The following is a 23,615-nucleotide window of genomic DNA, read 5'->3' on the forward strand; positions in this document are numbered from 1 at the left end:
GAGTGGTTACAGAGAAATGAAGCAAGGTGCTTAACATCCTTTTAGGTCTCACACTCTGGGGCTCTATGAGGCGCCCAGAAAGGCAATCATATGTATTTTAAAAAAGGATGACATTTATCTTGACGGTGCCCTTTCAAGCTTTGGCTGTGGCTTCCCTGGTGGAGGAAGGGGACAGGACGGTCCCTCATGTGACATTCTAATAGAGCAGGAAGGGGGCTGACCCAGCAGGTGACATCCCAGGGTCCCTTCCTCCTTGGTGGACTCTAGTCATTTTAAAGAACACCCACCAGACCACCACGTTCTGGACACTCTTCTGCCTTACTGTGGGGTGGAGTGCTGTCCCCAAGCAGGATATCTCAATTTTTCCGAAACGCCAGATGAACACCCCCCGTGGTCTTCAAGGTCATCTGCCTGGTCTGTCCAGGTTCTTGGTGGTTCTTGCAAAGCCAGAGTATGGACTGTCCTTGGTTTCTTCTCTAGGCATCTTTCCATAGCTGTGGAAGCCTGTCTGGAACAGGCGGGTCCACCGTGAATCATCCCTCGGACAGTTAAACTCTAGGTTTGTGGAATAAGGCTCGCGGCCCTGAAGTGGCCTCTGCTTCTTGGTGTCCTTGTCCTGCTTTGCCAGGCTGAACCCCTCAACCTCCTTCTCCTCTGTGAACAGCACCAGTTTAGACTTGGGTCCATTTGTCCCCTCTGGGTCTTGGCTCACCCAGAATCCACGTGTCTCAGAGGCTCGGGGCAGCTGCCAAGAAGGGGCTCTCCATTCATCCATGAGCCCAAAGATCTCTCCAACCCAGATCATCCAAAGTCATGGGACTGGCTTCTTTTCATGTCAAGTCCTTCTGCCCCTAAAGATGGACTGAGTCTCAATCCGGTTTGGGTGGGTTCTCCACACCTTCTTCCTGTGGCTTATCTGCCTAATGCTAGATGAACACCACACAGTTATAAATACTCAGGTCAATATATATATGCAGGTATAGATATATATATTCTGGTCACTGTTTTACACTTTAACAAAGAAAACCACTAGCCTGCTTGTTCTATAATTTGCGCCACCCCGACTCCCATCTGCCTATGGTGTAGCTGGCAGGAAATGTGAGCCACTGAGTCCCACAGGGTGCCCACCTTACGTGGCCCCATCGCACTGGCCAACAGTCAGTTTCAAAGCCCCCTGCTCATGCAGGCTCTTGAGGGCCTTGAACTCCAAGGGCATGGTGTGGGGGCTGGCCTGGGAGGTGTAGCCATACTTGAGGCTGTCGTAATAGTGGTACTTGACGGGGTTCTGGTTCTGATCTAGTGGAAAGGGCCAGAAGCCATAGAGGTAGATCTGGTTGCAGAAACGTGTGGCCAGGGTGTACATCAAGAGACCAGTGGTGGGTCTCTTGATGTGGACCTTGTTGGTTAGCCAGTACCTGAAAAAAAAAAAAAAAAAAAAAAAAAGAAAAAGAAAAGAAAAGGAAAGAAAAAGAAAGAAAAAAAAAAGAAGAGAAAAGAAACATGAGTTTATGAATCATCCTTTCCAGGAAGAGGACAATTTTAACCTGTCCAGCAGTCCGCCTCGTCTTCACCACTCCAGGAGCTGCGGAGACCAATCCAGCCACTGACCCCTGGTTCCTTTCACAGAGGACTGACTACCTACCTTTATTAAGAAACAGAACTCTTCCCTATGCTGTGAGCTTTCACATATACGATTTTTATGGAAACATGAGGAGCCCATTCGGAGGTACAGATGCAGAAATGAGGCACAGAGACAAAAGTGGCTTGCCCCATATGCCACCTAGGTAGAAAGGACAAGACCTTGACCTGGACTGAGGCCTGTTGAAATCTAAAGTGGGAACGGGCAAACTTTTTCTATAAAGAGCCAGCTGGTAGATATTTTTGGCTTTGCAGTCATGCTCGTGGCCTCTGCTGTGGGAGCACGAGAGAGCCAGCCACAGAGGACTCATGTGGGTGTGGCAGTTTGCTGTTCAGGCCGCTGTACGCAGACCCCCTATTAAGGGGCGGCTCTTGGACGGTGCCCCCCCATCTTCACTTTGTGGAGGGTCCCATGTGCTTCCCTCTGCATGTCACCATTCCTGACTCCAGCAGAGACTTCCTTGTCTCTTGAGCATCATAGGATTTCCTTCCATCCCCGCCTGCAGGACCCCTACCCTCTAATGTGGGTTGCCCACCTCTGACCATGGGTGGCTGCCTTGAGAGTTGAGGAGACACCAGAGGGTGCTCTGCCCAGTGAAACCAGGTTCTGCCATGCTCTATTCTCAAGGCCTGTTGTGGCGCTTGGTGTATCTCCTTCTGAAATGAGAGTTCCCACTTCCTACCTAGGAATCTGGCAGGGATAATGAGAGGAGCTATGGAGAATTGGGAAGAGCACGGCATTGGGCTAATGGACACCAGTGCTGGAGGAGGCACTGAGCTACCTCTGCACATAGAAGGTCTCAGTTTACCTTAATCAAGACAGCATTGAGGAAGAACCCAGCTCCATTCCACAGATGAGGAGACAGAGGTCTGGGGAGCTACCAACATTTTAGACCTGCGTTTCAAGTGACAGTTCTGTTAATAGCTACCTGCGTGCCTTTGGGCTGGTCACTTCTCCCTGCTGGACCCAATTTTTCACATCTTTGTGATGATGGGCCATAGACTAGGGGATCTCCAAGTTCCAACACAATCTAGACCTTTTTCCAGAAGCTGGAAAACGTCCATTCTCTTTGCCGCCATTTTGGCTTTCCACTATGGTTCTTCTGCTTGGATTTAGAACTCACCGGGATGTGTGGTTTAACCTCTTTATTTCTCATAAAAAGCTTCTGCTAACCCTACGCTGGATGCCTTTAAATGCAATGCATATGCCTTGGTAGAAAGATGGAGTTCCTTACCATCAACTCCTCACTATTGTGTGTCCACACCAGACACTGGCCATGTTTTTCTGTCCTCAAACTCTGTGCACCTCATCGCACCTGGTCCACCTGCCACTGTGAAAAACATCCACTCCCCAACCCCAGCGCGCCTCCTGAGGACACCTCAGCCCAGTGGCAGGTGTGACTTTATAGTCAAATGCACCAATTAAATTCAAGCCAGAAGCAAATGTATGCCAGGCAAAACATTTACATGTTGCTGAAAGTTGAAACTGTCTCATATTCTTCACAGTGCTTTTGGGGAAAAGTTGGGTGGGTGGGGGGAAGATTTTCTAGAAGCTCCAGCATGCCCTTCCTCTTGCAAGTGGTTCTTTCTACCGACCCAAAAATGAAACACCAAGATGTTCCAGAAAGGTCACCTTAAATCCTCTTTTTTTTTTTGGAGGAGATTAGCCTTTGAAACAGACAAAGGTTACAGATTCCTAGTAACCCACATAATTTTAGTAAATAATGTAATATTTTATATAATGAAACATATTTCAAGGACCCCTCACCCCATCCTGTGAACATGATTCTCGGAGGCACTGTGCCGACCTCCAGGAGAGCCCCTAGACAGCCAGTCTTTTGTTGTAAGCTTGTCAGTTGAAGACCACTTTGCTTGCTTCTCCTCCTGTTTCATTCTGTCTGGGCCAAGAAACTTCCATATGGGTGAATTTTTCAACCCAGAATCAGATGGAAGGGACAAAGGCAGGGAGCAAGACAATGGCTTCACTAACCACAAACACAACTGGGAAGTAATAGGGAAAAGCCTGTGTGGACATCCCGCAGACCTTCATCATTTCTTCCCTGAACTGTTGAGAGGCTTACTCCCAGCTGATATGCGGAAGGCATGGTGCTGGCTCAGGGGGGGTCCGTGGTTGAGGCTCACGAGATAAGATGCCCTTCCTGAGATCACTTGCACACTGTAGGTTCAATGTGGCTGAACTGAGCTTGGGAAGGTGCTGAGGGGCAAAGGCAGGGAAGTGGAAGGAGGAAAGAACCCCAGCAGAGTAGCAGCCAATGTTTGGATCACCCCACACATCCTTCCAAAGTGCTCATCCACCTTGGTTTAACTACCTGTGATGATGGGGAGCTCACCCCCTCCTAAAGCTAGTCCATTGCATTTTCGGTTCTAACTCAATGCTTCTCGACCAAGGCTGTACACTGAGTCACCTGGAGCTTTAAGAAGACAGATCCTGAGTGCAACCTCCGGGTGTAGGCTGGACACTGGGATTTTTAAAACCTCCCCCAGTCATTCAAATGCGCATCCAAGGTTAAGAAGCCCTGCTCTCACTGGTGGGTGGTTCTGCTAAGAATGAGGTATATTTAGAGAAAATATAGGCAAAGAGAAAGCCTCAGGAACAGTCATCAAGTTTTAAAGACGATTGGGCTTGGGGAACTTGTCAAGCCCAGTGGCCTGGCAGGAGATGTAACTGAGTGAGCTGGGAGCCGGGATGTGTGTAGGGAAAACCAGTGCCTGGCCTCAGGGTTGCCAAGACAACAGGGAGGGTCCCATGGTTCTGTGGCATCTAAAGGGGTAGCCAGTTTTATTATTGTCCAGTATAGTGTGTCAAAGTGTGTATGAGAGAGCTGGATTTTTATGCCATTTCTCCAAATTTTTGAATGTTGGCAACTAATTAAAAAAAATTAGAAACATCATGTGAGGTCCTGTTGGGTGAGTCAGCAGACCATTGTGTGGGTGATCCACGGGCCTCCCAGATTGAACTTGTTCTCTTGTTTCAGGTTCCAGAAGGAAAACAGGAGAGTCCAGGGAGACAGGCTCAAGCAGAGGCACTCCTCCAGCTGCTGGAAGGCTTAGAAAAAACGTTGCATAGCCTCCCCGCTCCTGGTTTTGGGCCTTTTCCTCCCCATGGTGATTCTGGGAGGGTCGTGGGCCGACATGAGCTGGCTGTCGACCCTCCCGAGGGACGTGCATGCCACTGCAGTGTCCCTGCCTGAGAGCACAGCGCTATTTGCTCCCTGAGCAAATTTAAGCCTGAACACTGGTCACAAATGCCTTATTAGGGATTTGTGGTTTGTTTGTTTTCCTATTGTAAGGCCTTAGCCTGAGAAGGCGTTCAGAAATGAATTTCTTTTCAGGACATCAGTGCTGTGCTCAGAGACGTGGAGGGAAGAGTTTGATCCGTGGGAGGTCTGAGGTTACTCGGACACATGCTGTGCCCTGCCTGCAGGTGGGACTTTCCTCCTCCTGTCCCCAAGGTGAACGGTCTTCCCTCCCCACCAAAACTAAGTACATGAACTACATCTTCCTGGAAATGTTCCTTTTGTTCCGCCCTCTTCCTCCTGGTTCATGCTGAGGTAATCACTTCCACGTATTATCATGAACTTGGCTTCTACTTCTGCTGTTGTGCTTGTCAATCTGGCCTGACAATTCACCACTATGTGGGTTGGCCTCCTGCACAGAACAGTGCTGGCATCTCCCTGGGGGCAGGGGTCATGCCTCACACCCCTGGTAAGGGGTTCAGAAGTACCTGGCTCCCTGCATGGCACAATCAGGGCACTGTGGCATGGACAGAAGCACTCAACAAACACTCCATGTGCCCTCCTACATCTCCCAGCATTCCTTGCGATGGGGCTGCACTCACGTGACCAGTTCTGGCCAAGAAGCTGTGACAGGAAGTGTGTCCTTTGGGGGCCAACCTTCTCCTCTGCCTTAGGGACCCTCCAAGCCTCCCGTAAAGATGGTGTCAGCCTAACAAGGAAGAAGCCTAGATCCCTGGATCACCGACTGGAAGAGAGCCAGTGACGACCTGCATCACACTTCCCATGAACGAGAAATCAGCTTGTTGGGCTAAACCTCGAGGGGCTGGGGGGTCGTTACTGCTGTGCAGCCTAGAACCACTATCATCCAGGGTTCCAGGTGATCAGCAAATGTCTGACTCACATGGAACTGAAAAATAGGAAGAAGTCAAAAAAGAGGAAGAGGGAAGCCAGCATGGCACACAGGTTTGTACCTGTGGCTGGGAGGGACAGAGAGAGAGAGGGGCGCAGCGTCTCGGATCTGCTGCCACCTCTCTCCCAAGAACCAATCACTGGGAGAGGTGTTAACAGCCCAGGAGGCTCCAGAATGAATGGGGAGCTCAGTGGCATTGGGGGGCTGACTTATTTCCCATCCCGGCACCACAGGTGAACAAGAACACTCCTGAGCCATGTCTGACTGGGACGCGGGGGCGCCATTTAATGAGCAGCTTGTAATAGCCACTGACTGAGTTACGTGGGAACAAATCACCCTTGATTTCCTTTCTATCCCCCTCGGCCACTCTGGCCAGCTTAGAGACTGTGTGTGTGGCCGACTTGTAGACGATTTCCTTCCTCAGGATAACAGCTGGGTGTTAAAACACAAACTAATTAATTTTGCCTTCCCAAATGAGGTTAGCTGGGTGCATCCGGGACGTTGTATTGACAATGCACCTTTAATATTCCAGTCTTGAGATTTTAATTAGAAGGCAAAGTAATCATAAAGAAGGCAGTAATTATTTTCCAAATTGGTTATCCCAATTGCCAAGACGATTAAGCGCCGTATTTTATGAGCATGGACAGCTATAGACGAGGATCTCCAAAATCATCTTCAAAGCACATTTGTCCTTTTTCTGAACTCCTGAGCTCAGTATGTGGCAAGCACCATGGCTGCCACTGTGGGAAAAAGGGACCAAAACAGCCTTCTCTAAGATGCTAAAAGCACTTTGTGGAACATAGCTCATATTGTCCCTTAAGCAGCAGGAATGCCTTACAGGTGGTTGCCATGGCACACTTGGGGACACTCTGTGTGAGATGAGCAGCAAAGTTGGGGGTAGGACCCTCAGACCCCTGGTCTCCCATTATCCACACCAGCAGCCTGGGCTCTGGTCTGGGGGTCCATAGCCCATTGCTGTCTTTTCCTTGGGAACACTGCCCAGGGATCTTGTCTCCTGGGGGAACACCTCAGGATGAGGCTGCCCAGCTTTGTGAGCATGGAGAGCTGGGGGTTTTGTCTCAAGATTAGGGGCTGGAGTGCAGAGCTGACCAAGTCCTGTTGATGCTTGAGGTCGATTCCTGGTCCCTAAGCCTCGGTGCTTACCCAAACCAGTGTCCTTCACTCAAGTGAACAAGGTTGACTTGAAGGATGACCATGCCACCAGAATTTCTCCAGGGACTCTTGGAGTCCCGAGGACAACACCCAGTAGCCTTGGCCAGGCTTGGGAAGCCCTTGTGACCTGGGGCTGAGATCGCTCCCACCACCTGGCCCTCAGAGGTGGTGGAAGAGCCACACGCTATAATGACCTTCTTGATTCCTACCAAGACACCAACAACTCCCAGCTCTCCTGGCCAGAAACTCTGTCTTATGGTCTCAGCTTTGATGTCACTTCCCAGACCTCCCCAGATGGGTCCATTTTACATTGTTCTTTTCCAATCACAGCACTTATCATACTATGCTATCATTATTTACTTGTCTTTCCCCTCCCCTGCAATTTACAATTCTGTGAGCCAGTGGATTGACTTCCTACTCCTTATATAACCCCAGATCCTCATAGCTCATGTGCAAAGTGGGTGCACCACAGATCTCTAGTTTATGAAGCCAGGAGTGAAAATGAGCAAGCAGAGGCTAGTGTCCCCTTGGGGGGCACTGGCAGAAACCAAGGAGGCTGGCTTTCCTGCAGACCCGCAGGTCTGTACATGGGAGAGGCAGGCTAGTCGTGCCTTAGACCATTTGTTACCAAAAGAAAGAAGAAAAATCATGATGGCTGATAACTTCAGAGCCTCCTCCTCCTTCATGGGGGGCCCCTGGGGGAGTCGAGAGACTGTGACTCACTCACAGGGATCACCTCTGGCCCAGCAGGGTTTCAGAAAGTCCACCTCTTGGGGGCTGAAAACCTGTGGCTGGTTGGATTCTGGACTCTAAGCGGATACCACTCCAAACAGGAAAAAAATTATAATTAGCCTCATTTATAATGAAAGGAATCCAATTCCACACAACAATCGGATGGCATTTTCCATTGGATTCGCACAGAGAACAATTGTTGGTGACCTACCACGCTGGTGAGCTGGTGAGGCTATGGGAAAGCAGACATTTTCAATCATCGGAGGTGGGAGTGTAACTTGGTACCTGCCTCTAGGGAGGGCAATTTCGTAACCTCTATAAAAACCAATGACACTTACATGCATCTTTTTTAGCAGCGGCATGCCTCAAAGTGAGCCTCTAGATGTACATACGTGTGCAGATGCCAGGATAAGATGATCACTGTAGCACTGATTATACTAGCAAAAGATTGGAAAAACCTGTGATGGCCACCAATGACTTCTGCTCCCATAAATTATGGTCCAGACACTGTGAAGGTGCTGTGCTTTGATGTGGAATAATTTCCAGAATTTAGCAAGGTACGATGTTTAAAACATGCTCCCTTATGTGTAAAAGTGGATATTTCTGGAAGAATACACACAGAAAACCAGCGTAACAGACTGCCTCTGTGGAGGAGGGCTCACTCGCTCTTCACTTTAAATCCTTTATACTGTTTGGATTTTTCTTTTTACTATGTGCATTGCTGTTTGAAAAAAAAAAATTGAGAATCTATGAAAAATGATGAAATGCCATCTGTGCCTTAATACCACAGACCTCCTTCTTTTTCTCTATGTAACACTGTGATGGGATATACTTCTGCACTCTGTGTCTCCTGGAGGAGACCGGAACCCGGCTCCTGGACTGAATCTGGGGACATGCTCTTAGGACCATACAATGGCCCTGTCTCGGAGGAGGGGCCTCCAACCTGCCCTGGTCTCGGCTCTGATTCTCTGCGCCATGCTTACTCTCTTGCCCGTCCAGTGTGCAGGTTTCTGCTCCCCACTGCCACACAGCAATGCCCACAATGCTGATCTGCTGCTCCAGCCCTGGCAGGGATGCCCGCTGGACCACTGCCATCCTAGGGCTGACGTTCAGCACGTTTGGTGCCTAATTAAGCACCAATTCACAGGCTTCCTCTGCACCAGGCCTGTGGTCTGGGTGGCTAAATGGGCCAGGCAGCAGGCTGCTTTCCTGCCCGAGGGCCACCCTCTCCACAGGTCACAGCCTTCTCTATTGTCGTAATTGAATCGGAGCCATTCACCACCATCTGCAGACCAGAGTTTTCCCCTTCCTGCAGCCATATTCAACTGCCAGGGTGTCCTTCCCCTGGGTTGTTCGCTTCCCTTGCCAATAGCCAGCCAGGGCACTGTGCCGCTCTTGCAGGCTGACAGAACCCAAAGCCCCCTGGAAGTAAGATTCAAAGGGTAGACTTTCTCTGCCCCACACTGCCCCCTCCCTACAATGCCCAGGGCCCATAAAGGCCCCGAAGTGTCAGGAATCTCCAGAGGACCCGGTGGTTAGAGGTTCTGCTGGCACAGGTGTGATGAATCAATGAATCTCTGAGTGGAAAGGGTGGACCATCTAGCCCAACCATTATGGGTTGAATGATATTCCCTCAGAATTCATCTGTGGAGGTCAACCTCCAGTACCTCAGAATGCGACCTTATTTAGAGATAAGGGTCTTTACAGAGGTAAGCAAGTTAAAATGAGGTTGTTAAGGGGATCCCTATTCCAACCCAACCTTATAAGCAGGGGGGATTTGGAAATACACAGGCACACAGAGAGAATGATGGAGATGGTCCTCCACAAGAGAAAGGCCTGGAAGAGAGTCTTCCCTCAGCGCTCTGAGAAGGACTTCTAGCCTCCAGATCTGCAAGACGATAACTTTCTGTTGTCCATTTAGGCCACCTGGCCTGTGGTCCTTTCTCACAGCAGTGCTGACAGATTCATACACTAACTCTGTAGGATGCGGAGTTCCCAAGTCATGGCCCAGCAAGGAGCATTCACTGCTGCCTGAACAAGGGGCAACCAAGCCCAGTTCAGAGAACCTTATTTGTTGGAATGCTCTTCTTAGCACTCAGATGAAGTCAGAATCCTCGTAGATCCCTTCTCAACCTTGGTTCTACATCTGGAGCCTTGCAGTCCAAATCTGTGAGCCGCTCAAGGGCAAAAGCCTTGTTTCATTGATTTTTGTGTTCCCCCAGCACAGGCCCGGGGCCTTCTAGGTTATAGCAAATAAATATTTGTTAATTGAAGAAAGATTGCTCCCATGCTCCTTGGAGACTTCTCTCCCCAAACCTTTCGACTTTCGAATTTCTCTTCCACTGTGGTCCCTCTCCAGCCTGGGTCCCAAAACTTCTCCAGGTCAGATTTGACCAAGGTCATTGCTGACCTCCTTGAGTCTCAAAACATTATACATCCATCGCTGTGATCTAAGATCATCTTATCCCTTTGAGAAACCGCATGCCTGCTGCTGATTTATACTGTTCATCACACCTGTACAATTGTTTAGAACCTAAGCACAGAATCTTGCATTCGTCTGTATTAAATTTCTCCCTCTTAGATTAGCTCATTGTTTCAGTCTATCAAAAGAAGCTTGGATTCAACTCTGAGGCCCCAATTATTAGGAATCCCCCCAAAGTTGTGTCTTCTGCAAACTGACTAAGGAGACCATTGATGCCTTCACTTAAGTTATTGGTAAAAATGGGGACAGTTGGCAGTACAGGAAGCTGGTGGTGTGTTCTTAGAGACCCCCATGAAGTCAACCTTTAATTAGTCATTTGGGTGTCTGTGGTCAACAGACAGTGGCCAGTCTGTCAATGACATGAGAAGGGGCATGGCAGTAGACACAACTGAAACCCATACACATGGGTTTGAGTCCCCCTCCTCCTCATCTGAGTTACCTGGTCTCTGAGCCTGTTTCCTTGTGAGTAAAATGGGGATAAAAATAGTATCTATCTTACAAGGTTTCTCTAAGAAGAGACTTAACATTTGCTCCCTTTTACTCCCTGAAATGTCACAGTTCTCCATGCTGCTCAAGCAATATTTTGTCAAAGTATCTGACTTGAACCAAGATATGAAAATGACTCCACCGATCCTGGGTCTACTGTCTACTACCCTCCTCAGAAGTGCAGACTGGGGCAGTGTGCCCTGCTGCTTTCCCATGAGGACATCTGGTCTTGATATTTGCTTCTTCATCTTCAGGTGTTCCTGAGCCATTGCACTGATAACCATTTTGAAACTCTGGCTTGGGGATGACAACAAGCTCACTGGAGTCCATGCTTTCCCCATGTTTAGAAAATTGGGGCATGATTTGGGGAAGATCAGGGCCAACTGCTCAGTGGTCTTAGTGCATGATATCTTCTGAGATATTAGTAGGTCTTGGTTTTGTTGAGGGTAGAGGTTCTCAAACTTATGCTGTACATCAGAATCACCTATAGGGTTTGTGAAGATGTAGATTTCTGGGCCTCAAACATGCAGTTTCTGATTCAGTAAGCTGGGGTTGGGCCTGAGAATTTGCATTTATAACAAGTACCCAGGTGATACTGATGTCGCTGGTCCAGGGACCATGTTGAGAACCACTGGTTTAGGGCAACGAAATGGGATTATACGTAATGATACCAAAGGCTTTGTCATGCTATCCAGGTAAAAGACAGCTCTCCTTTGCTGAGAAGACAGGTGAAGAAGAGGAATCAAGAGTCTCGTTCCCATTTGTCTTTTGTAGCCTCTACACTGCCTGCCCTTAACTTTTTGGTTCTTTTTACTTGAACCATAAAATGCAATTTCTGTTTTTTCTTTCTTTTTTGGGAGGGAGGGTGGACGGAGAGGGAGAGAGAGAATCTGAAGCAGCCTCCACACCCAGGGTGGAGCCTGACGAGGGGTTCCATCTTATCACCCTGAGATCATGATCTGAGCTGAAATCAAGAGCCAGAGGTGCCCCCTTTCTATTTTTTTCTTAATATTTTCATAAGCTCACATTCTGGCTTTGGCCTTCTGACATTATTCTTCTAGGATCCCTGTTATTACTTCCTGGTTATTGCCACAGGAGCAAATGGGTGGTGATCAGGAGCAAGGGAGGAGTCCTGAATCTCGCTCACGAGCCATGCAATCTTGTGCAAGTTTCTTACCACCTGAGGCTCACTTTGCAGTCTTCAGCATAGAATGCTGGTTCTAGTTCTCTCTCATCACATGACATAATACTTAGCATGGTGTCTAATATAGCCGTGTTAGGGACGGTTATTTGTGCCCCTCCTCTATTCTCCTACATGTCCTTCTTCAATCTGAGGTCACTGGGGACCCCCTGACCAGTCACCAGAAGCTCTCCGAGTATCAGGCACTATGCAGGAGAGAGGAATGCAGCACAAAGTGGCAGTATCCTAGCCTCAAGGCACTGACGACTTGAACAATTAATAATAAGAAGTAGGTTAATAACCACAAATGTGTAGGAGGAGACTGTTTAGCCAGGAGAACGGAAACTGTGTTCATGTGGTCCCTTCACATGAAGCCTGGCTCTACCACGTGCCAGCTTGTAGTACTAGACAGACTTAATATGACCAGCACTGGGCTCTAAAGTGATTTATGTAAATGATTTCATTTGGTCCTCATGAAAAGCCTATTTGCTGTTACTAGAGCATCTCATGGTTCCCACCCCCCCATGAATGGATGGACTGGGGACACTAAACCGGTTCTAGGAGCACAATGACTTGTATGTGGACATGTTTGGGCATGTCAAGCCACCCAGCTGCATTCAGAGTGAGTGGACACACAGCTGATATCTGAGGATGGCAGCTTTCCTTTGGAAAGATGGCTTGGCTGTGAAGGAGCAGTCAAGCAAATGAGGGAGGCAAAGGCCAAGGCAACGTCAAGGGGTAAACAACACTGAGAGCCTCAATGGGGGGTTCCACAAGACTGTGTCAAGCCTCAGATGCCAGAGGGTGTTTGATGGGACCCTGAGGTGTTCTGACCTTTCAGCTTGTTCTGCCTGGTGGGAACACTGTCCCAGACTCAGAAGAACTGCCATGCACCCAGGGAGACGTGATATGCTGCTGTGTGGTCTCCTCACACCACTTCTTTGGTGTGACAGCACCTACCCCACTGAGCTGATGGGGGCCCCAAATCCAGAACTGGCTGGGTTTGAATTTGCTGCCTCTGGTGTCCTGGCTAGAGTTGGGTGCTGTGCTTCAGTTCCTGGTTGTGCCCCTTACTGGCTCGGTGGCTTCCTACTCATCACCCAACTCATCTGGGCGTCAACTTCCTCCTTTGCAGAATTACATATTAAGATGCCTCAAAGGTGATTCCCACTTGACATTCCCACCAGCAGGCACAAGGGTTCTGATTTCCTCACATCCTCACTGACGTGTGTTATTTCCCACATTTTGATAGCATCCATCCCAGCGGGTGGGAAGTGGTAACTCGCTGAGGTTTTGATTTACAATTTCCCAATTATGAGTGATGTTGAGCATCTTTTCATGTGCTTATTGGCCATCTGTATATCTTCTCTGGAAAAAAAGTCCATCCAAGTCCTCTGCCCTTGTAAAAAATTAGGTTGTTTGATTATTTATGGTGTTGTTGAGTTGTACTCAACATATACTCCGGATATTAATCCCTTATCAGATACATGATTTGCAACTATTTCCCCCCATTCTATGGGTAGGTCCCCCCCCCCGCCCCGCCATACTAGATTGGCTTTTTGGTGCATGAAAAGTTTTAGTTTAATGAAGTCCCTTTTATCTCCTTTTTTCTTTCATTTCCTGTGTTTTTGGTGTGATACTTAAGGAACCATTGCTAGACCCAAGATCATAAAGATTTTCTGCTACATTTTCCTCTAACAGCCAATTACTTCTAATCGAATGGCGCACTTGAAAGTGGTCAAGATGGGTTACTACCGAATCACAAGTTGGCAAAGATGTGGTGAAATGGAATAGCAGGTGTGGGGGAAAATGTGGAGAAACTGAATCCCTCGTGTGCTGCTAGTGGATCGCAACATGGTGCAGACACCATGGAAGGCGGGATGGATGTTCTTCAAAAAATTAAAAACAGGACGACTGTATGATCCAGCCATGGAAAGCAGAGTCTCGAAGAGCTATCTGCTCACACATGTTGACAGCAGCACTATTCACAACAGTCAAGAGGTGAAAGAAACCCAAATGTCCAGCCATGGATGGACGGACAAACAAAATCTGGCGCACACATACAACAGAATATTATCCGGTCTTCAAAAGGAAGGCCATTCTGACACAGGCTATGGCAAGGATGGACCCTGAGGACGACATGTTAAGTGGAATCCGTCAGTCACAGAAAGGCAAGTGCAGTAGCAATCTCCTTGAATGAGGTATCTAAAGTAGCCAAATTCATGGAAACCGAAGTAGAAAGGTTACTGTATCAGGGGATGGAGGGAGGGAGGGTTGGGGAAAAGGGGACTTGTTATTTAATGGGTATAGAGTTTCAGATGTGCAAGATGAAGTTCTGGAGATTTGTTTCACAATACTGGGAATATACTTAACTACTGAGCTGCACAGTTAACAATGGTTAAAGTAGTAAATTTTATGTTGTGTCTATTTTACCGCAATAAAAATGTTTATATCCTCCACTTCATAAAGAGAGTGTTTATTGAACAATAGATTTTTAAGTATGGAAACAAGATTTTTCTGTAAACTACAGTCTACATTGGAACTCTGAGGTGAAGACATCCTGACAGGTGAATCTAACTTTTGTCCACTCTTCTACAGAATCCTTTATCCAATTGAGCCTAAATATACCCTCCTCCCTGTGGTTTCACCCTCTGGTCCTACTTCTACCTCTGAAGTCTATAGGGCAAGTCCAATCCCTTGCTGGGTGATTGGTGGCCATAGGGATGACTGACTGACTGTGTGTCTTCCTTGGCCAGCTCAGACCACACATTCGGATGTAGGCAAGAGACAGAGAAAAGTGAGAGACAGAGAAAAGCAGGGCTCAGGGAGGTAATGGACCTGTTCCACCACCTGAGTAATGGAGGTGGAATTTGAACCCAGGTGTCCCTACTCCAAAGCCTATGGTTCTCATGCTAGACCAGACTGCCTCTGGGCCAGTTTCCTCTTCAGCCATCTTTTCTATGAACCCTCAGTCTTTTCTCCTGTGGCTTTGTTCTGCCTCCCCCATCCCTTCAGCCCATTCTTCCTCTTGAGGCAAACCACAGGGTAAGTTCGCGCCTTGTCTGGGCAAGCCCTTGCTCTCGCTACAGACACTACCCACCTTTCCAGTAATGTCCGACCGGACCCACACCTTGTAGAGGGAGAGGGCCATTGGCAGAAATCCATTCTGAGGCCCCTGAAGCCCTCTTCCCTGCCAACTCTTCCCCTTGCTAAAAGCAAAAACCAGCCCCGTTCTCTCCTGCAATATTTCCTCCAGGGAGTTCCTGCAAGGGAAGATGTTGCCATCCCAGGATTAACAGTCTGTTTGTTTAAAGGGCTTATTACTGGTGCTTAATGCTATTTTGACAGATGAAAGTGAGTCAGTTATAGCTGGAAATAGCTCTGGCTGTAAACATTTCTTATAGGTAGTAGCCCATTCCCTGTCTGAGGGACTATTTCTCTTTACCATGAGCGAGTCCTTCCCCTTCTTGCATCTCCTCTGACCCCCAAACCTTTCCTCCTTCCAGGCAGAGACAACATATGAGGCATGGAGCCTAGACTCCATGAGATGGGGGGGTTGCTGAGACAGGGAGGAGGTAGATGTTTAAGGAAGACCTCACAGGTCAACCTCCAGGATAAGGAATGTGGCCCCAGTGAGCCCTCTGTCCATCAGGTGTCACTCTGCTCCGTCAGCCACAAGCGTAGCCACCTCTTCCTGAATGTTTCGCTCGGTTTTTCTTGGGGGTAATGGGTTATCCGTGCTGGCAACACAGCCTAATCAGATCAGGGCTCGTCACAGGCTTGGGGGTCTCGGGGGTCACCGTTGTGAGAACAGCAAGAATCTATGAGGGTTGGACAGAGAGCTTTCTGGGGGCCACACTGAGTTATGCTTGGGCCCCAGGAAAGAGCATTTCAATATCAACATGGGTCTGTACAATGCGCTCACTTGTGCCACTGGAGCAGGACGGTGAAGTGCCACGTGTTTGGGTGAGGTGGGTACAGGGCTTGATCCCAAGCTGCAAGCTCAGGAGTGTGGACAGGCGTATTTGTAACAGGCATCTCAAACTTAATATGTCCAAACTTAATACCCCCAAATGCGCATGGGCTCTCCTCTCACAGAAAATGGCACCACTGTCCACCCATACTCTCAAGCACTAATTCTTTTTTTAAAAATATTTTTTTAAAGATCTTATTTATTTATTTGATAGAGAGAGATCACAAGTAAGCAGGGAGTCAGGCAGAGAGAGAGGGGCGAGTGACTCCTGAAAAGAGAGCCCCACACAGGGCTCGATCCCAAGACCCTAAAACCATGACCTGAGCGGAAGGCAGAGGTTTAACCCACTGAGCCACCCAGACACCCCTCAAGCTCTAATCCTAACAGCCATTCTGGATTCTTCTCTTTCTCTCCCTCCTCGAGATCCTCAAATAGAACCCACCAACAAATCCTGCTGCCCCTACGCCAAAGTTTCCAGCTAATCTGAGCGACCCGTTGCCTATCTGCTACCATGACCCCAGTCTTGGCCACAAGCAGTCAGGACGCAGACCATTGCAAGAGCTTCCAGCCCATTTTCCTCTTTCCATCCTTGCCCCTCATGGTTTACTCCCTACGCAGCCCGGATGGGAGGACCATTCTCAACCCAGCTCTCCGGGCGGGCACTACGGATTGGTCAAACCGGGTGTGCCGGAAGAAACCCATTTACAAGCCCCAGCTCCTGTCTCCAGGAAGGGACGTGCAGGAAGACCAGGCCGATGCCGAGGTCATAGAACTCACGCGTGGTAAGCTGGGATGCAAATGCGTCTGGGCGGGGAATATCGCCCACCAAGCCCCGCCCAGGCTCCGCGCCGGTCCCCTGCCCACCCCGTGGAGAGGCCGCTCACCCGCGGACGGCGTGCAGCAGGCGCAGAGAGGGGTACGCAGTACGCACGTTGACGCGGTGCTTCAGGATGAGCTCGTTGACCCACTCAACGCGCTCCTTGCCGCCCCTGGCCATGAAGGCGGGAATCCACAGGATGCTGCCGTTGAGACTGTGCAGCCGCTGGAGCAGCTTCTCCCGCCACGTGGCGTTGACCAAGTCCTCAAAGGCCCGTTGGATGACGGAGGGGTTCATGGTCACCAGGTCGGTCTTGAGCCCCACGTCCCGCGCGTACTCCTGCACCGGGGCCAGGTTGCACCTGCCAGAGAGAAAGGCGTCACGGTCCTTTGGGGAAAGATGAGACGCTGCTGCCTACATTTCATTTCATCCAACCTCTACCTCCCGTCCCCTCCTCCTCATCTTCCAGCACGCCACCCCCCGATCATCCCTGCTTCCCGTATTTACTAGGCTCTTACCACATAGACGCTGGCCCCTGGGGCTGTACAGTGTGTGCCTTCTGGAGTTCCAGATCTAGTGGAGCAGGAAGGGGGCAACTAAGCCAGCCCTCAACCCACAAGACGGCCATGCTACCTGGCGCTACAAGCAGGTGCTACCTGGCCACGTTAGGTAACAGCCAGGGCTCTGAAGGCACACTCCCAGGTTCAGAATTCGCTCTGCTACTTTCTACCTGTGTGATTCTAGGCAAACTCCTCAACCTCTCTGAGCTTCCCAAGAGCTTCCCTACAGCTAAGGAATATGCACGGTGGTGTCTTTAGCTGTGATGGAGATCCCAAGAGCACCCCCTCCCAGGGATTAAAGGAGTCAGCACATACCCAGTACTCAGAACACTGCTGGACCACACTAAGATCTCAATGTGATCTAGTCTCACGTTACTACGGGAAGGAGGAGCATTAGATGGTATTCTCAGAGGCGGTGACCACTGAGGGACATCTGGATGGATGGAGGAGAACTAATCCCTTTGTGGATGAGGCAATTAGAAGAGTGTTTCTCTAGCTTGTCAGAGCAAAGCAATCACCTCAGGTGGTAGTTAAAAATACAGATTCACCGGGTCTCTCGCCTGGGGACCCAGATTCAGCAGGTGAGCAGAGGAACTGGTAGTTATTTTTATAAGCCCATCAGGTGATTCTTATGACCAGGCAGTTTAGGGAACATTGTGTTTTGGCATTATAAGCACAAGTAATGTATCTAAGGGTGTAGAGGTGCCAAAGAGTATGGGGATTTAGGGGGAGGCAAATAATTCACTCTGCCTGGGACATATTGTGTGGAGGAGACAAAGCTGGAGAGGTAAACAGAGCGTATATGTTGGGCATGTGGTTCCAAGGACAAAAGGGAGCCACAGAAGATTCTTGAGCAGGAGAGTAACACGGCAAATTTGCATTTTAGGTAACAGGTAGGCAATAAGACGAAATTGTAGTAGGTATTGGATTGGATAGAATTGGGTCTGGGAGGACAACTAAAAGGCCATTGCAATCTTGTGCTGAACTAGCCAGGGTCCCTGGGTGGGCAACCTCTGATATCTCACCAGAGGCCTGCTTTGTGGGGGACCTTCCCACCTTCATGGGTCTAGCTTGGGTGTGCATACTGGGACTTCTTGTCTATACTGCAAGCTAATAGGCCTGGGCTGGCCACAGGGGAGGCCTGGCTGCTTACTGCACAGAGGATCTGATGGTGGAAGAGCCCTTTGACCAGTGGAATTAAGTCTGAGGAACTAGAATAAGTGTTTGTAGAACAGAGACTGGAGATATGAAGACCAGGGCCATAAGTCATTGCCAAACGATGAGACCCAGAGAGACACCACTCACCCTCCTTGCAAACCAGGACTTTTCTTCCTTCAACATTTGAGGAGGAAAAGTAGGATGATCAGAAAGAAAATGAACATCCATGTGCTCCTGGTGTGTGCCAGCCCCCAGTCCTTTAACACAGATCAGCTCATTTTATTCTGACTCCGTGTTAATCACCCTCATTTTACAGATGAGGAGCCCAAGGCCAGAAAGTGCAATGTAACTTGCCCAGAGCGAGTAAGAGAAGCCCCAGAATTCCGTCTCTGATGTGTCTGACTCTAAGGCCTGTTAGGTGCTCAGACTAGACCCCCTGAAATACCCACCATCCTCATTCCCACCCTGGCCTTGCTATGTGACTGTGGCTACACACTGCAGGGGGTAGATGGTTTGGGACACCTTCAGGGGCCCTTGCCTCGGACCTCAGAGGAATGGAGTGCCATTATCCCTATTGTCCTGAACCCCGCTGAGCCAGGTTTTCAAGACCTTCCTGAGAGCCTGGGGCCTCCCCTGGGCCAACCTCCAGGTCCTGAAAGCAGGGGGAAGGGAAGTGGATTCAATGCAGTTCACATCTGCTGAGTCTACCACGGGCCAGCGGGGGCTGCCCCCCAACAGGCTTCCAGGTTGGTCAAGGGAGGGAAAACGGGCGCGTGCACGCTCAGCTACAGTACTGGTCAGTTGGGGTGTCGTCCAAGTGCCCTGCTGGAGACTCTGGGGAGCTCTGGGACTGCGAGCAGCCTGAGGCGGGCTCCCCACTTCATTCAACCTGGGACCCAGCTCATGGCAGGTGTTCCAGGCAGGGGAGGGCTGTGAGGGCCAGGCAATGCCCATGACCATGTTTCAGGGCCACTCCTTGAGTGAGGATGATGGAGGCAGCTTTGCCTTGCTGTACCCCTCCTTCCCAGGGCAGTTTTCCTTATGGGGGTGGTCGGGGGGAATCAGGATGGGAATAAACTTGCTCTAACAGCAGGCCAGGTCTCCCAAAGCAAATTCTAGGGGGGCTGTTGGTGGGCTGCACTGCTTTGACGGGCATGACTCTGGGCTGGAAAGGAGTCTGTCCCTTCCAGAAACAGGCATGTCCATAGGTCCAGGGGGAGAGGCAATCTGCTGGAGAGAGCAGCGGCTCATGCTTGGCTCTGAGCCATACTGCCTGGGCCCACAGCTTGAGCCTGGCCACCCAAGCATGCTATGGACCTGTGGCTCTCTGTACCTCAGTTTCCTTCCTGCAAAAGCCAGCCCCAAATGGAACATTCCTGATAGGGTTGTTGTGAGAATTGCGTAAGTCAATTGACATGAAGTGCCTAGAATTACACTTGGTGCATGCTAAGTGCCCAATGACCGTGACAATGAGAGTGATGATTTGTCTGTGAGGGGGCATTCATTCATTAGGTTCTCTCTATTGAAGGTGAGTGTGTGTGTCTGTGTGGTCTGTGTGTGTGTGTGTGTGAGAGAGAGAGAGAGAGAGAGCATGCAATGAAGTTTTGATTCCCAAACATCTGGGAATTTATTCTGTACTAAATGACTCCGAGTTAGGCAGTCCCCTCTGCCTGCCACTGCAGCCTCATGGGGACACTGCAGGGACCAGCACTCCTGTCCGGCCCCAATTCCCAGCAGCACTTTAGGTGGGCAGCCCGGGCTCAGTCAAGCCCCAGCCTCCACCATCCATGAATCTAGTCTCTTGCTTCCATGCCTTTCCTCCTGCTGCTTCCTCCTGCTCAAGTTTTTCATTTGCTAACGTCTGCTTCTTCCAGAAGCCTGACCTGAACTCCCCTCAGGAATGCAGAACGTTTTGCAAGCTCACTGCATTTTGCATGCAGGCCTTTTCAGTGTGGAGCTTCTGAGAGGCGTAAGGTCCTGGGTTCTCCCAGGCAGGGGAGAGGCCCCATTACCACAGAGCAAGGCAAAGTGGTGGAAGACTTTGGTTGACAGAGACCGAGAACATCCCATCAGGACCCTCCTGGTGTCTCTTATCTCACAGAGCCTGGAGCCCGAGCTCAGAGTCCCCTGTCTGCCAGGCTCAGGCTTGGACTGGTGCCCAGAGATGGACAGGAGCATCTTGCTTTGGGGGAGCTCATGGTCAGCATGGGGTGGGTGGAGTGGAGACACAGGGTTCCTGGAGAGTTCTCATTCAGAGAAGCAAATGCTACAGGAGAGGTGGTGTGGAATTGTGGGGTGGCCTCCCTCCCCGCACCTCAGGGGAAGGCAGGGCAGGGAATGAACTCTCAGTGTGCTCTATTGTGGGCGACACCATCTAGACACACATATGCCAACTCAGGCTGTGGCCACAGCAGCTCACCGCATTTCCTCTCGGTGGGGGCTGTGACCTATAGGATCCCCCAGAGGGAAAGTGGGTGGTCTCCCTAAGGAAGAAGAGCCCAGGGGGTCCCTGACGGCAGCCAGGGCTGCCACCTGGCATCATGCGGGTTCTGTATGCAGTGCGCCTTTGTAATTTTGTCCTGAATTGCCAGGGCAGGGCTGGGTGGGCCATGCAGACCTCACCACTGAAGCTTGTGGCAAAGGAAGAAGCATTGCTTATGCGTGTGACCCCAAGTCAGGAAGGCCTGGTACCCCCTACTCTCACATTCTGCTCACACCTTTAAACCCCGCCACCCAACCCTCACCCTTGCCCTGGCTTCCATCAGACGCCTGCCCTGCTTCCTTCCCCCTTGCATTCCCCCCAGTCCCTAAGTCTGTAGACAGGAGGGCTTTGAGAATGGGGGCCAAGTCCTGGGCTACACCAGGTATAGGCACAATCTGGCAAAGGCTCCCAAGCTAAACCAGGTTTGGCTGCGAGGTGGCCGTGGCGCTTCTGTCACAGTGGATGCAGGAGTCAACACAGCGTCTAATCCCACGGCCTGAGGTCTTTTCCCAAAGCCCCAGGACAAGGCTCTCTTTGCATCAGGACAGCCCCAGAGGAAATGTGAGATGTGGTATGCCCTTCTGCCAGGGCTGGGGCACTGTTTGGGACGAAACTCGAGGCTCTGTGTGCCCTACTTCTGACCAAGGGACAGCAAAGCCTTGTTCCCAGTCCATCTGGGTTGGGGGTCAGGTATCAGGGCCATGGGTAACTGAGTCCAATTGGGTCCCAAGAGACAGAACAATGAGAGCTGACATTTCAGGGAGAATGATGGTCAAGTCCAAGTTTCTCTGCCACCCGCTCACTTCCCAGATTTTGACTACAGGATAATAGTCACTAGCAGAGCACTGCCTTCGAGAACACTTGTATGAGGTTTGCAAACTTGAACTGACAACTGGCTGGCCTAGGCTTTATCTAGGGGTCGGCAGACTTTTTCCATAAAGGGCTAGGTACTATTTTCGGATTCTGGCATATGCTCTCTCTGTTGCTACACTTCAACTCTGCCCAACTAATTTAGCCATTGAGGATATGAAAATGAATGGGCATGACTGTGTTCCAATAAAACTTTATTGATTAAAAACAGGCTGTTGGCCGTAGTCTGCCTACCTCTGTGCCAGGTTAGGGATTCTCAACCTTGACGGTACACCAGACCATTTGGGTTTCCTCGGCTACATCCTGCTGACCCCTCAGACTGACCTAATCAGTCTGGGGTGCAGTTTGGACACTGGGACTTTTAAAGGTGCCTCAAGAAATTCTCATGCATAAAGGTGAGAATGGGGACTAACCCAAGCATAGTCTCTCATTTCAACCTCTTGGGATAACTGCCCGTGCACCACTTAAACCTGCCTGTCGCTTTGGGCCCAGAGCCCCTGCTGTGGTTACCTGATGACAAAGCTGTGTGTGTCGATCTCCTGCCCGCAGCCGCTGTTCAGCAAGACCCCCGAGTTGCCCACAATGGCACAAGTCCCGAAGTGTTTGTTCTTCAGGGGAGAGGTTCTGGGGAGGAGATCGTAGAGGTTCTGGGACACGTTCATTGTGCTGTCACGGTCAAAGATGTAATGAATGATGTCTCCAGGCTTCAGGGTCCCCTTGAGGACAGAGATGTCCTTTTCAGCATCCAAGAACTTCAAGATTTGCTTCCTACAGAAACCAGACACACATGAGGAACAAGTTTCCCTGTGGCCAGCTGCCCTTTGTCAACCCAGCTTTTCCTGTCCTCTGTCCCCCCGTGGCCTGACACAGCCAGCACACAGGCGAAGCTGAGTTCGGGTGCCCTCTGAGAATGCATTCTAGGTGGGGAGTATCAGAAATGGCCCAGAGGCAACTATGGTGAGGACCGGTCTGGTTTTTGTGGTTATGGCCTCTTCCTCTGAGAGGTGGTAACTGCCCAGGGAGATGACTCTATTAGGACATAGTAAGAGCTCACCACATAAGGCCCTGGGAGGAAGGGTGTCCCACCATTCTGGTTTGCCCAGGACAGCCTGCTTTTAGCATTGAAATCCAATGTCCCAGGGAACCCCGGTTTTGGACACTTCCAGTATCTCCAGATATCACACTCCCTCTCAGTGGGATTCGGGGCCAGCTTCTGATAGGGGGTCCTGAGCCAGGATTAGGAAGCCAGGATGACACATGTCCCTCACTCCTCAGCGGTCTATTTTCTTCCACAAAAATCTTCTCTAGGAGAGGGGATATCCCATGGCGTGAATGGGAGTGTAGATACTGTGAGGTGTGTCAACTCCTCTACCTTTGAGAGACTGAGAACGTGGCCTGCCATCCCTGAGTTGGTCCATTCCGTGGACTGTGCTGCTCTGTCCCCCACTGCTATCTAGTTCGAGTTTATAAAAATTGATCCTCCTCTGGTCCCTCAGAGAAATTCCTTTGTGCTGTTTCAGAACAAAGGTGAGCAAAGGACAGCTCCCTAGTCTCCAGGATGACTTTGATTTAGGGGGAATGTTCTAGAATCATCTAGCAAAGTACACAGCTGGAATGGAGTGTGGTCAGAAAAAGGATGGGTGTCTTCTCAGAATCGCCTGGGGAGATTTACTTAAACCACTCAGACCTAGCTGGGGGATTCTAGCTGGGGTGGAGGTGTTTACTGTCTGAATCTCCTAAAACATCTTTAGAAATGATTTAAGTCATTCATTTCCTGCTGCAAGCCCCTTTCGAGCATAGATACAATGATGCCAATCTTCTTTTCCGCAGAGCCCTGACAGGACAAAACTTCTTCCTGCACTTTGCAAATGTGAGAATTTGCAAGACAGTTGCCGCA

The 23,615-nt window shown here is 50.0% G+C and overlaps 1 protein-coding gene across 3 annotated transcripts in view; it reads right to left on the minus strand.

Annotated features, from left to right (window-relative positions):
* Positions 1–867: 867 nt before the first annotated feature.
* Positions 868–23,615, minus strand: part of LOC111152667 (ST8 alpha-N-acetyl-neuraminide alpha-2,8-sialyltransferase 2) — a 62,089-nt gene continuing 39,341 nt past the window's right edge. For 2 of the 3 annotated variants that reach the window (XM_022511221.1, XM_022511222.1), the window contains exons 3-5: positions 22,229–22,486; positions 16,716–17,009; positions 1,130–1,415 (exon numbers count right to left, since the gene is read on the minus strand). In XM_022511221.1, the coding sequence (XP_022366929.1) occupies positions 1,130–1,415; positions 16,716–17,009; positions 22,229–22,486 (838 nt within the window). Of the gene's footprint in view, positions 1,416–16,715; positions 17,010–22,228; positions 22,487–23,615 lie in introns of all 3 variants that reach the window. The other variant, XM_022511220.1, reaches the window with a different exon arrangement.

Source organism: Enhydra lutris, unplaced genomic scaffold (assembly GCF_002288905.1).
Source record: "Enhydra lutris kenyoni isolate GAN:26980312 unplaced genomic scaffold, ASM228890v2 scaffoldscaffold29, whole genome shotgun sequence".
Classification (NCBI taxonomy): Eukaryota; Metazoa; Chordata; class Mammalia; order Carnivora; family Mustelidae; genus Enhydra; species Enhydra lutris.